This window comes from Mesoplodon bidens, assembly GCF_964165515.1.
Source record: "Mesoplodon bidens genome assembly, chromosome: 10".
NCBI lineage: Eukaryota > Metazoa > Chordata > Mammalia > Artiodactyla > Ziphiidae > Mesoplodon > Mesoplodon bidens.
In genome coordinates, this window is record NC_138172.1 from 51,930,315 (window position 1) to 51,944,535 (window position 14,221).

Genomic DNA, 14,221 nt, shown 5'->3' on the forward strand with positions numbered 1-14,221 from the left:
AGGGCAACGAATAGCCAAAGCAACCTTGAGAAGGAAAAACGGAGCTGGAGGAATCAGGCTCCCTGACTTCCGACTATACTACAAAGCTACAGTAATCAAGATAGTATGGTACTGGCACAAAAACTGAAATATAGATCAGTGGAACAGGATAGAAAGCCCAGAGATAAACCCACACACATATGGTCACCTTATTTTTATATAAAAGAGGCAAGAATATACAATGGAGAAAAGACAGCCTCTTCAATAAGTGGTGCTGGGAAAACCGGACAGCTACATTTAAAAGAATGAAATTAGAACACTCCCTAACACCATACACAAAAATAAACTCAAAATGGATTAGAAACCTAAATGTAAGGTCAGACACTATAAAACTCTTAGAGGAAAACATAGGCAGAACACTGTATGACATAAATCACAGCAAGATCCTTTTTGACCCACATCCTAGAGAAATGGAAATAAAAACAAAAATAAACAAATGGGGGATTCCCTGGTGGCACAGTGGTTAAGAATCCACCTGCCAATGCAGGGGACATGGGTTCGAGCCCTGGTCCGGGGAGATCCCACATGCCACAGAGCAACTAAGCCTGTGCACCACAACTACTGAGCCTGTGCTCTAGAGCCCACGAGCCACAACTACTGAAGCCCGCGCACCTGGAGCCTATGCCCCGCAACAAGAGAAGGCACTGCAATGAGAAGCCCGCGCACTGCAACGAAGAGTAGCTCCTGCTTGCCGCAACTAGAGAAAGCCCGCAAACAGCAACGAAGACCCAACGCAACCAAAAATAATAAATAAAATAAATTTATAAAAAATAAACAAATGGGACCTAATGAAACTTAAAAGCTTTTGCACAGCAAAGGAAACCATAAACAAGATGAAAAGACAACCCTCAGAATGGGAGAAAATATTTGCAAAAGAAGCAGCTGACAAAGGATTAATCTTCAAAATTTACAAGCAGCTCATGCAGCTCAATATCAAAAAAACAAACCACCCAATCCAAAAACGGGCAGAAGACCTAAACGGACATTTCTCCAAAGAAGATATGCAGATTGCCAACAAACACATGAAAGGATGCTCAACATCACTAATCATTAGAGAAATGCAAATCAGAACTACAATCAGGTTATCACCTCACAGCAGTCAGAATGGCCATCAACAAAAATCTACAAACAATAAATGCTGGAGAGGGTGTGGAGAAAAGGGAACCCTCTTGCACTGTTGGTGGGAATGTAAACTGATACAGCCACTATGGAGAACAGTATGGAGGTTCCTTAAAAAACTAAAAATAGGGCTTCCCTGGTGGCACAGTTGTTAAGAATCAGCCTGCCAATGCAGGGGACACGGGTTTGAGCCCTGGTCCGGGAGGATCCCACATGCCGCAGAGCAACTAAGCACATGCACCACAACTACTGAGCCTGCGCTCTAGAACCTAAAAGCCACAACTACTGAAGCCTATGCACCTAGAGCCCATGCTCTGCAACATGAGAAGCCACAGCAATGAGAAGCCCACACACCACAATGAAGAGTAGTCCCCACTCACCACAGCTAGAGAAAGCCCACGCGCAGCAACAAAGACCCAATGCAGCCAAAAATTAAAAAAAAAAAAAAAAAACTAAACTAAAAATAGAACTACCATACGACCCAGCAATCCCACCACTGGGCATATACCCTGAGAAAACCATAATTCAAAAAGAGTCATGTACCACCACCATGTTCATTGCAGCTCTATTTACAACAGCCAGGACATGGAAGCAACCTAAGTGTCCATCAACAGATGAATGGATAAAGAAGATGTGGCACATATATACAATGGAATATTACTCAGCCATAAAAAGAAACAAAACTGAGTTATTTGTAGTGAGGTGGATGGACTTAGAGACTGTCATACAGAGTGAAGTAAGTCAGAAAGAGAAAAACAAATATCATATGCTAACACATATATATGGAATCTAAAAAAAAAAAAAAGAAGGTTCTGAAGAACCTAGGGGCAGGACAAGAATAAAGACACAGTGGACTTGAGGACACGGGGAGGGGGAAGGGTAACCTGGGACGAAGTGAGAGAGTGGCATGGACATATATACACTACCAAATGTAAAATAGATAGCTAGTGGGAAGCAGCCGTATAGCACAGGGAGATGCGTTCAGTGCTTTGTGACCACCTAGAGAGGTGGGATAGGGAGGGTGGGAGGGAGATGCAAGAGGGAAGAGATATGGGGATATATGTGTATGTATAGCAGATTCACTTTGTTATAAAGCAGAAACAAACACACCATTGTAAAGCTATTATACTCCAATAAAGATGTTAAAAAAAATAATATCAGGGCAAGGCAAATCAGGTGGGCACATGAGTGAAGTCCACCAGGAAACTAAGGCTCAGATTCCCTGGTGGTGGACAGTGTGGGACTCTTCACACATCCTTAAATGAACTAGATTACAGTGTCCCACCCCAATACATCTGACAAAAGCCAACAACACAACCACTGCCTCCGCCACCACCTATTCAACCCACTGCCAGGCCTTTCTCCTCCTGCAGGAAGCCCTCCCAGTCAGCCCCAAGCTCTGAGTTGCAAAGCTGAAAGCATGGCGCACTCACTGAAGTCTTGGGCAGTTCAAGGCTAGGGCTGTGAGGGAGGCATCCGTGAGGTTGCCGCAGCCAGACAAGCAGAGGGCCTGCAGCCGGTGGCAGCCCCTGCAAATCTGCACCACGCCTTCATCCGTAATGCGCTGGGGAGAATCAAAGCAGAAAGGAAAATCAGAAGGCACGGGCCACAGTGAAATGGGAGCCGCAGACAAATGGAGTCTCCTATTAGTCAACTAGTTTCAGTTGCCAGTTACTAGCATTTTATCCTGATAATTTAATCAAAATAAGGTGAAGTACAGGGAAGACTGATATTTATGTTATTTCTGAACAGCTTTAAAATATTCAAGCATTACTAATGGAGAGTAAAATTTTTAAATTCCATTTTCCTACCCAGAATCATTTGATTTTTTTTTTCAGGAAATATTCATAAACTTGTGTTAAAAATCAGATTTAATAAACAACAGCTCATGAGACTTGCTTAAGTGACATTAATTTTTGGTTGAATTTCTACATATTAATGCTTTAGATATCTACTATATAAATCATATATGTGTATTTTTATATTGCCTGAAATGTTTTAGAAAATAGCAAAATTAAGTAAATCACTAAATTATTAATAAATGGCTTAGAATTCTATGAATTTAGCCATGAAGATTCAAATTAATCTTTATTTAATATGCTAATTTATGCAGAAATAAACAGATACATTTATATCATACTTTAAGCCACCTGCCAGTGCTATCCTACATGCAATTCAAGGTCCTATTTTTGAACAGTGCAGCCCCATAAGGTCAATATTTGCCCAGAAGATAGTTTCTGCTTTATCTCCCACCATCAGGGACCTTAGGTTTATGATTCATTTACTAAATGCCGAATACAAGGGATTTCTCTTACTTTTCTCAAAATTGACATTCTCCCTTGAGAAACCCAGTTGGCCATAGCAAGCACCCTTTTCAATTATCAATATTTACAATGGCAGTGAAGAAAACTCATCCTTCACAGGCTAATAATGCACTGATGAAAATCACACCTTGCTCTTGAATATGTCCTTTATATTTCAAAGCACTTTCATAACTGTTATTTCATTTTATCCACTGAGACACCATGAGAGGTGTCATCACCCCCAGTTTATAAGTAAAGACAAGACAGTGAGACCTTACCAGGAACTGTTTAGGTTAGTGACTAGTTCACAGCATTCCTGATGTCTTAAAATAAACCAAGACCCTGATCTATGCTGTTTTTAGGGGAAATGCCCATGGCTTTGTATTGGCCTTTTTGTTTAGATTGCTGTTCTTCCATCTTGTGGGAAACTGGGAGATCACATAAGGACACAGGATGTGAAATAAGGGTGTGGCAATCCTCCCACCTGCCTGGGCTGCTTCCCAGCAGGGCCCCAGCAGGTTCCTGACGGAGGGAACAGGAAGAGGAGGGAGCTCACGGAAAAGGCACGTTACTTACTGAGCAGGACTGTAGGTTGAGACTCACAAGCTCATGGCAGTAATTCTGAATGTGTTTCAGAGCTTCGTCTTCTAGCTGAGTGAATGGAGAAAACAAAAGAGAGATGGAACCAGGTGAGGGGCAGTGGGGCACAGGTTCCATAATCACGTGCACACACCTAACATTAGATACACGTTAGACAAGCCAGGCCGTGAGGAGTCCCAGTACCTGCGTGCAGCCCCTCAGCAGCAGGGCTCTCAGGCCCCGACAACCCCGCACCAGGGCCTCGATGCCATCCTTCGTGATCTGATCACACCACGACAGGTTCAGGTACTCCAGGTGCCGACAGCCCTCACTGGAGAACAGGAAATAAAACCACACGTGTGCAGTCCATCCCACACAGAGTTTAGGACCAACTCTGAGCTTAGTAGCCCACAAGTAGTTCAGGGGAGAGAGACCTCTGTGACCCGAGTCGCCCACTTCCTGCTCCAATGGGACCGTGAGAAAGGTTTCAGACACACCAAAATGCTCAGAGCTTTGGGTATTTCTCATGACCACTAACAACAGGTACTCTTACCTGATCCCCTTTAAGGAGCTGTTTGTAATGGACACACAGGAAGTCAGATCCAGATGTTTCAGCTTGGAACAGAATCTGCTAAGGCTGTAACACGTGCTGAAAAAAAACAGATGCACTAAAGGTATTTTCAACCACCTTTCTCTCCCCTCACTCTCCCCACGGCCAACCAGTCACCAAAGTAATTTCCACTACTTACCTGTCAGTGATTTTTGTGCATCCATTGAGGTTTAAATGTTCAATGTTTCGGCAGTTCTGTGCAAAGGTCCTAAAATGAGAAAACATTTTAAAACTCCCTGCAACTTGTTAGGCAGCCACTAGAGGGCATGTATAACCATTTACATTTAGAACAATGCTCTTCAAAATTTTATTTTATTGTGGAAAGGATACTTAACGTGAGATCTACTCTCTTAACAAGTTTTTAAGTATATAATATATAATTGTTGACTACAGCTACCAGTGTTCTTCAAACTCTGAGGAGCACATGAAACAACTGAGGTTCTTCTCATAGTGCAGAATCTGATGGTAGATCCAGGCAAACTGCTTGGTAGTCTGCATTTCTAAGAAGCTCCCGAGCGATACTAGTGCTGCTACTCTGGGGACACCACTTTGGGAAGCAAAGCCCTAGACTGACTACATATCATTTAAAACTCTTCTTCATTCAGATTTTGGCGGTCATCTGAGAGTAGAGGTCTGGCTCCCTGTTCCTTCTCCTCTGTAGAAAAATCAGCTGGCAGCAAGGGGGCTTGAATCTTGTGCCATGCTGTCACTTAGTTACCCCAGGGCCCTTCTGGAAAAACCATCTCTGGCCACTGATAGGGTCAGTAATTGATCAGTATCAAGAACCATCATTTACTGATGAGGACACTGAGCCATGAAGGGTGATGTCCTCAATGATTTGTGGGTTGGCAGCAAGGCCAGAAGCAGAAAATTAAACATCCCTTACTCGCCACTTATTCCTTAACATAGTCAGCAGGGACTGGCTCAGGTCATCTGCATTTTCCTGAAATACGGCTTCTGCAGGGTCTTATAGGATTGAATCCTGATGCTTCCATGCATACCCCTAAGTCTCCAAAACCTGGCCTCAAACCAGATGTCACTCTTACCTGTTACTTCCACTCTGCTATGGTACAGGGAAAGGGAACTCAGCTGGAGCCTGGTGGACTCCCTGAGCTGAGGATATGGAGCCAAATGTCTGAGCAAGGCAATCAGAGGTATCAGAGAAGAGTACAAGAATGGAGAAAACGTCAGAGATCTGCAGAACGTTCCCCTCAGGAATTCAGTAGAGTACTAGTCAGAGTGCGCATGTGAGGAAATTACCCAAAGCCAGGGAAAGACTCAACAAGCAGCATTAGAGGGGACAACAGCCAGAGCTCACCCGGGGCCATGAACAGTAAGTACCCATTCCCACCAGACAACAGTGAAAAATGTCATAATTTGTGGGGCACTGGGTAGAGTACTGAGAAGCGTCTTGCTTCAGGAGTGGAGTACAGTTATCCCTAGACTAACCACTGCTTTGGTCCAACCTAACAAATTAAAAAAAAAAAAAAATCTCAAAGGAACTATGTCCAAGTAACTCAACTGCATCTCAGAACAAAACTCAAGTATATTTATAGGAATACAAAAATATTCTGCACCCAAAGTAACATTCACAATGTCTCGCACTGAACAAAAAATTACCATCCATTCAAAGAAGAAGGGAAAATATATCCATAATGAGGAGGAAATTCAATCTATCAAAGCTGACCCAGAACTGACACAGATACTAGAAATAGCAGACAAAGGCATTAAAAGTTATCATAACTATGTTCTGTAGAATACAGTTCTATGAAGCTGGAGTGAAGATGTTACATTAAACATCTCATGTTTATTAAACATGTTATGTTTATTAAACACATTATATAGAGATATGAAAGATATGCAAAGATACAAATTAAACTTTTAAATATGAAAACCACAATGGCTGAGATGAAAATTTACTGGATGGGATTAACAGCAGATGAGACATTGTGGAAGAAAAGATCAGTGAACTTAAAGACACAGCAGAAGAAAGTATCCAAAATGAAACATGGAAAGAAAACAAGAAGAAAAGAAGAGAGCATGAAAGAACTGTGGGACAGCTTCAAACAAGCTAATGAACGTGTAAGTGGAGTCCCTAAAGAATGGGAGAGTGGGGCGGGGGGAAAAATCTGAAGAAATAAAGGTCAAAAGTTTTATGACAATTATAAACCTACAAGTCCAAGAAACAAAAAATTCCAAGCACAAGAAACATGAAGGAAAATCCACTAAGGCATAGCTTAACCAAATTAGTCAAAACCAGTGACAGAAAAAACATTAAAAGCACCCAGAGAAAAAAGATATGCCTAATACAGAGGAATAAAATAAGGGTGATAGAAGATTTCTCACTGATAACAAAAAAGCAAGAAAACAGAGGAGTAGCATCTTTAAAATCCTGAAAACAAAAAACTGTCAACACAGAATTCTATATTCAGCAAAAATATTTTTCAAAACTGAAGGGAAAATAAAGACGTTTTCAGGCATAAGTGCTGAAAAAATTCATCAGATATGCAGTGCAATAAATCTTAAACAACATTCTCCAAGCAGAAAAAAAAAATGACATAAGATGAAAATTTGTGTCTACACAAAGAAATGAAGGATACTGGAAATAGTAACCACTTGAGTATAGAGAGCCAATTTTTTTTTTTTTTTTTTTTTTGGCGGTACGCAGGCCTCTCCCTGTTGTGGCCTCTCCCGTTGTGGAGCACAGGCTCCGGACGCGCAGGCTCAGCGGCCATGGCTCACAGGCCCAGCCACTCCGCGGCATGTGGGATCCTCCCAGACCGGGGCACGAACCCGTGTCCCCTGCATCGGCAGGCGGACTCTCAACCACTGCGCCACCGGGGAAGCCCCGAGAGCCAATTTTTTAATTATTTAAATCTCTTTAAAAATCATTGACTGTTAAAACAAAAATACTAACAATCCAGTGTGGATTTCATACCATATTTGGAATTTTAAAGTGTATGGCAATAACAGCATGAAGGCTGAGCAATGGAAAATGGAAGTAAGATGTAATATAATTTTAGGATAGACTATAATAACTTTAAAATCTAAAATATAAACTCAAAAATAACCACTAAGATTACAAAATAATGAGTTATAGCTACTAGGCCAAAAAAAAGATATAAAATGTAATCATAAAAAATACTCAAACTATGGGCTTCCCTGGTGGCGCAGTGGCTAAGAATCCGCCTGCTGATGCAGGGGACACGGGTTCGCTCCCCGGTCCGGGAAGATCCCACATGCTGTGGAGCAACTAAGCCCATGTACAACTACTGAGCCTGTGCTCTAGAGCCTGCAAGCCACAACTACTGAGCCCACACACCACAACTACTGAAGCCTGTGCACCTAGAGCCTGTGCTCCACAAGAGAAGCCACTGCAATGAGAAGCCCACGCACTGCAATGAAGAGTAGCCCCCACTCGCCGCAACTAGAGAAAAGCCTGTGCGCAGCAATGAAGACCCAATGCAGCCAAAAATAATTAATTAATTTTAAAATATATATATGTATATGTTACAAGAAGGAGCTTCCACATTAAGAAACTAGAAAAAAGAAGACCAAATGAAACCCAAAATAAAGGAAGTAATAAAGACCAGAGAAGAAATCAATGAAGTAGAAAACATCAAAACAATGAAAAAATCAATGACATCCAAAGCTGGTTCTTTGAGAATATCAATAAAATTAATAAACCCCTAGCTAGACTGACCAGGAAAAAAAAGACAAAAATTACCAATATCAGAGAAATTTACTCATCTTTACTCTTTAAAAATTGGTATTAATGTCAGTAAAAAAATTCAAAGAATATATATATTGCAATAGGCACTATACAATCATTGTGATTTTTATTAGATGTGGCAACTACTTTCATATAGTAAAAACAAAAACAGAAAACCAAACAAACAAAATTACCCAAATCAAGAATAAAGAGAGGAGATATCACTACAGATTTTACAGATATTAAAGTGATAGTAAGAGGGTATTACAACTTTATGCCAAAAGTTCTGGAACTTAGGTGAAATGGACAAAATCTTTGAAAGGTATAAACTACACCAAAGCTTACTCAAGAAGGAATAGAAAACCTGAACAGTTCTATATATATATTAGAGAAATAGAATTTGCAGTTAAAACCCTTCCACAAAAGAAACATGCAGGCCCAGCTGGCCTCAATGGTGAATTCTACCAAACATTTAAGAAAAACAATACAAACTCCACATAAACTTTTCCAAAAAAACTGAAGAGGAGAAAACACATTTCAACTCATTCTATAAGGCCAGTAGTACCTTGATACCTAAACCAGACAAAAATATCACAAGAAGAGTAAACCACAGAACAACATCCCTCACAAACACAGAGGTAAAAAATTTTAACAAAACTTTAGCAAATAGGATCCAACAACATGTTAAAAATACAGTACATGACAACTCAAGAGGGACTTATCTGAAGGGTGGAAGGTTGGTTTAACATTCAAACATCAACCAATGTAGGAAGAAGGGGATCAAGATGGCGGAGTAGGAGGACGTGGAACTCACCTCCCCCCATGAGCACATCAAAAATACGTCTACATGAGGAAAAATTCTCACAGAAAACGAACTAGAAACTGGCAGAACTCCTAAACAACCAAAGCTGCAAGAAAAATCTCTCCATGTAACTGGGTAGGACAAAAAAAAAAAGGCAGGGGGCACAGGGTGGAGGGAAGGCATCAGGTAGGGATCTGCACCCCTGGGAAGGATCTGAAAGGAAGAGAAAGTCCACACCAGTGGACCCTTGCCCTGGGGAGGAAGCAAATCAACTCACAATCTGGGCATCCCAGGTCTGGGGTCTTGCAAAAGAAGACAAGCCCCCTTGCCTGCTGGGAATCCACTGAGGCAGACAGAAGGGCTGGAGTAGCCTAGTCTCTACTTGTGAAGAGTGTGCACGTTCTGGCTTGCTAACAATCAGGGCGGAGAGAGCCTTGCACTGGCGGCTGCTGCCTTGCTGCATTTCCCAACCTGAAGGGGCAAACACCTAAGCCCTGCTCGCTCCACGCCACAGCCTGGCGTGAGATCTGGGCAAAGATTCGGTCTAGCTATGCAGACACACACCTAGGGTGTGATCCAGGCAGAGCGGCAGATACCACTGTCAACATTCACATAGGGCAGCGGGTCTAGCTGCGGCAGACACTGTATGTGTGCACACTGGGAGCACTACAAGAATGTGCAGCAGCTAAGTGCTGAATCCCAGGCAGATAGGCCCTGGGCAGCAGTACGCAGCATTTCATTTTCCAGCAAGAGCACTCTGACTCCACCCAAGGGCTCCACCTCTAGCTTAGCCCTAGATCTGGGGCAGACAGGTCCTGTGAGAAGACTACCACAGAGGCAGCCCAGATCTCAGGTGGCAGCACAGCCACCTCAATTCCTGCAGCCACAATGTCCTGGCCCCGAGCCCCAGCCTATTCCACACCATGGCCTTGCGCTAGATCTGGGATAAACACAACAGAGAAAGGGATGCAACCCTGGGCTGCTTCAGAGCGGAACTGCCGATGCCTACCCAGGTGGTACACAGGTTTGCTGTGACCACACAGGCCTCACCTGCTTCAGCAATGAGCTCCTTTGGTGCAGGACATGCCCTCAAGGACAATGGAGCATGATCAAACCTGACCCTCAGAGCTTCTACTCCAACATCCAGGGAGCAGACCCTGCCCTCGACAGGGTAGTGACAATGATGGAGCAAACAGAAAGCCCGGCCTCACATCCAGCACAAGCTCAAGACACTACAACACCAAACACAGCCCCTATCTGTGTTTGTACCCTATCAAGGGTATACCACCCAGCACACTCTGAGGAAAGATGTGGCTGACATCCATACCAAAACCAGCCCTCACACCAAAAACATTGGACACAAACTGTCTACACACAGATGCTCCCACATAAAAACAGCCCTTCAAAACCACAGTAGATGTTTCTCCTAAATTCATAGAGACAAAGAAAGTTAAGTAAAATGAAAAAACAGAGGAACTACTACCAATTAAACAGTGACAGAAATCTCCTGAAAGAACAAATAATGTCTACTAGACCCCAAGTTCAAAAAGGAGATAATAAAAAAGACAAAGGAATCAAGAAGGATTAGCAATAGAAATATATAGCAAGGTCACTGTAACAAGGAACTAGAAACTATAAAGATGAACCACTCAAAAGTAGACAATTCAGTTGCTGAGAAAAACCAATCTAGAAACAATGGAGGGCAGACTAAAGACACAGAAGAATAAATAAGTGATCTGGAAAACAGAATAATGGAAATCACCCAATAGAAAAGCAGACAGAAAGACAAATGAAAAAAACTGAAAGCAACATACGAGATCTATGGGATGATATAAAGCATGCCAACCTACACATAATAGAGGTTCTGGAAGGAGAAAAGAAAGAGAGGGGGATGGAAAATGTATTTAAAGAAATTATGAGAGATTGGATCAAGATGGTGGAGGAGTAGGATGTGGAGCTCACCTTCTCCCACAAATACATCTACATGTGGAACAGTTCTCACAGAACATCTACTGAACGCTGGCAGAAGACCTCAGACTTCCAAAAAGGCAAGAAACTCCCCATGTACCTGGGTAGGGCAAAAGAAAAAAAAAAAAATCGAGAAAAAATCGAGACGCGACCTGCACCCCTGGGAGGGAGCTGTGAAAGAGGAAAGGTTTCCACACACTGGGAAGTCCCTTCACTGGGGAGATGAGCTGGGACAGAGGGGGAGCTTCAGAGCCTTGGAGAAGAGCGCAGCAACTGGTTTGCAGGGGGCAAAGTGGAGAGAGACCTGCACAGAAGGTCAGTGCCGCCCAGCACTCCCTGGCCTGAGACACTCATCTGCTGGAGCAGGAGAGGCTGGGTGCAGAGGCTCAGGCTTCGGAGGTCAAATCTGGAGGAGAGGACTGGGGCTGGCTGCATGGAGACAGCCTGAGGGGGCTGGGTGTGGTAAGACACGACCAACGGAGTATGGGAGGAGGCCTGGGCCCACCAGAGAGGCAAGGCACAACTGTTGGGGGGCACTCAAAGGGCAGGCCACCATAGGAGGTTCTTTCTCCATGAGCTCCCTCAGGCAGCAGGGCACCACCTACATGAGCTCCAGGGGCTTGTGTGAGCCACCGCACTGCCATCTCAGACCCCAGAGGCAGGCCCAGACCGCCGCTGCCACAGAGCGTCCCGTGACCAGACACCAACTCCTGCCCCCAACTCCCTGGGAGCAACCATGACCACCACCGAGGGTACCGCAACCCAGTGCCAACCACTGCCCTCCCCTCCCTAGGAGCGAACGCAGCCCGCCACCGCTGCCACCAAGGGTCCCGCGACCAAGAGCCAACCACTGTCCCTGCCTTCCTGGAAGCATGAATGGAACACGCACCTGCACACCCCCTATCAACGGGATAACAACCAGCACACGTGGAGGAAAGAGACAGCAAGCATCCAAACCAAAAACAGCCCTCACAGCAAAAAAAAAACTGAACCCACACAAGCTATACAGGGATGCTCCTGCATATAAACAGCCCTCCGTGACCACAGTAGATAATTGTTTCTCATAAACTCACAAAGTAAGAGAAATATAAGCAAAATGAAGGAGAGGAACCATTCCCAGTTAAAAGACCCAGAGAATTCCCCTGAAGGAACAAACAATGAAACAGACCTCTTCAGTCTAATAGACACTGAGTTCAAAAAGGAGCTAATGAAAATACTGAAGGAATCAAGAAAGGCTACTGACAGAAATGCACATTACTGTAAAAAGGAACTAGAAACTATAAGGAGGAGCCAAGAAAAACTAGAAAACTCATTTGCCAAGATGAAAGCTGAGCTAAAGGCACTGAATGGCAGAATAAATAAGGTAGAGGAAAGAATAAGTGATCTGGAAGATAGAATAATGGAAAATTCCCAATCAAAACAGCAGACAGCATGGGCTTCCCTGGTGGCGCAGTGGTTGAGAATCTGCCTGCTAATGCAGGGGACATGGGTTCGAGCCCTGGTCTGGGAGGATCCCACATGCCACAGAGCAACTAGGCCCTGAGCCACAACTACTGAGCCTGCGCGTCTGGAGCCTGTGCTCCGCAACGAGAGAGGCCGCGATAGTGAGAGGACTGTGCGCTGTGAGGAAGAGTAGCCCCCTCTTGCCACAACTAGAGAAAGCCCTCACACAGAAACGAAGACCCAACACAGCAAAAAAAATAAAAAAATAAAAAATAACAGGCAGCAAATGAAAACAAATGAAAGCAATATGAGACCTATGGAATAATACAAAGCATGCCAATCTATGAATAATAGGGATTCCAGAAGGAAAAGAAAGAGAAAAGGGGATTGAAAATCTATTTGAAGAAATTATGACTGAAAACTTTCCAAACCTAAAGGAGGAAACAGATATCCAGATATAGGAAGCATGGAGGGTCCCAAACAAGATGAACCCAAACAGATGTATACCAAGACATATTATAATAAAAATGGCAAAGTTAAAAAAGAAGATTCTAAAGGCAGCAAGAGAAAAACAAAGAGTTAATTACAAGGGAACCCCCACAATGCTACCAGCTGATTTCTCTACAGAAACACTGCAGGACAGAAGTGAGTGGCAAAATATATTCAAAGTCTTGAAAGGGAAAAATCTGCAAGCTAGAACACTCTACTCAGCCAGATAATCATTTAGAATAGAAGAAGAAATAAAGAGTTTTTCAGATAAGCAAAAACTAAAAGAATACAGCAATAATAAACCTATCGTAAAAGAAATACTGAAAGACCTTCTCTAAATAAAAAAGAAACAAGTAGATATAAAAAGGAGGAAATCATAATTGGAAAGTAAATCCCTTAAATTAGCCAGTATACAGATCAAAGAGAGAAAACAAAACCAAAAAAAAAACTGTGAAAGCGACGATAAATACAAGGAACAGCAAAAGGATAAACATGAAGATGTAAAAACAGACATCAAAATCATAAAAGGTGGTGAAGGAGAGTAAGAATATGCAGATTCCTTTTTTTTTAATGTATTTGCGCCTATATGACTATAAGTCTAAAGCAAGCAGATATAGGAAAGGTTTAACATACTTGAAAAACAGGGCAACCGCAAATCAAAAACATACAGTAGATTCACAAAAACCAAAAAGAAGAGAACACAAGCATAAAATAAAAGGAAATCATCAAACCACAAAAAGAAAAACAAAAAGAGAAAGGAACAAAGAAGAAACAAAGAATCAACTGGAAAGCAAGGTTTAATATGGCAATAAATACATATGTATCAACAATTACCTTAAATGTCAACGGACTTAATGTTTCAATCAAAAGACATAGAGTGGCAGAATGGATCCAAAAAAAAAAAAAAGCCTATTGGGCCTCCCTGGTGGCGCAGTGGTTGAGAGTCCGCCTGCCGATGCAGGGGATACGGGTTCGTGCCCCGGTCTGGGAGGATCCCATATGCCGCGGAGCGGCTGGGCCCGTGAGCCATGGCCGCTGGGCCTGCGCATCCGGAGCCTGTGCTCCGCAGCGGGAGAGGCCACAACAGTGAGAGGCCCGCATACCGCAAAAAGAAAAAAAAAAAAAAAAGCCTACAATATGCTGCCTACAAGAGACCC

General features: G+C 43.1%; 1 protein-coding gene across 1 annotated transcript in view; it reads right to left on the reverse strand.

Moving 5' to 3' along the window:
- Positions 1–14,221, reverse strand: part of FBXL2 (F-box and leucine rich repeat protein 2) — a 90,891-nt gene that overhangs the window by 12,014 nt on the left and 64,656 nt on the right. The window contains 5 exon segments of the mRNA XM_081247306.1: positions 2,592–2,722; positions 4,038–4,112; positions 4,245–4,371; positions 4,594–4,689; positions 4,790–4,858. Of these exon segments, the coding sequence (XP_081103432.1) occupies positions 2,592–2,722; positions 4,038–4,112; positions 4,245–4,371; positions 4,594–4,689; positions 4,790–4,858 (498 nt within the window).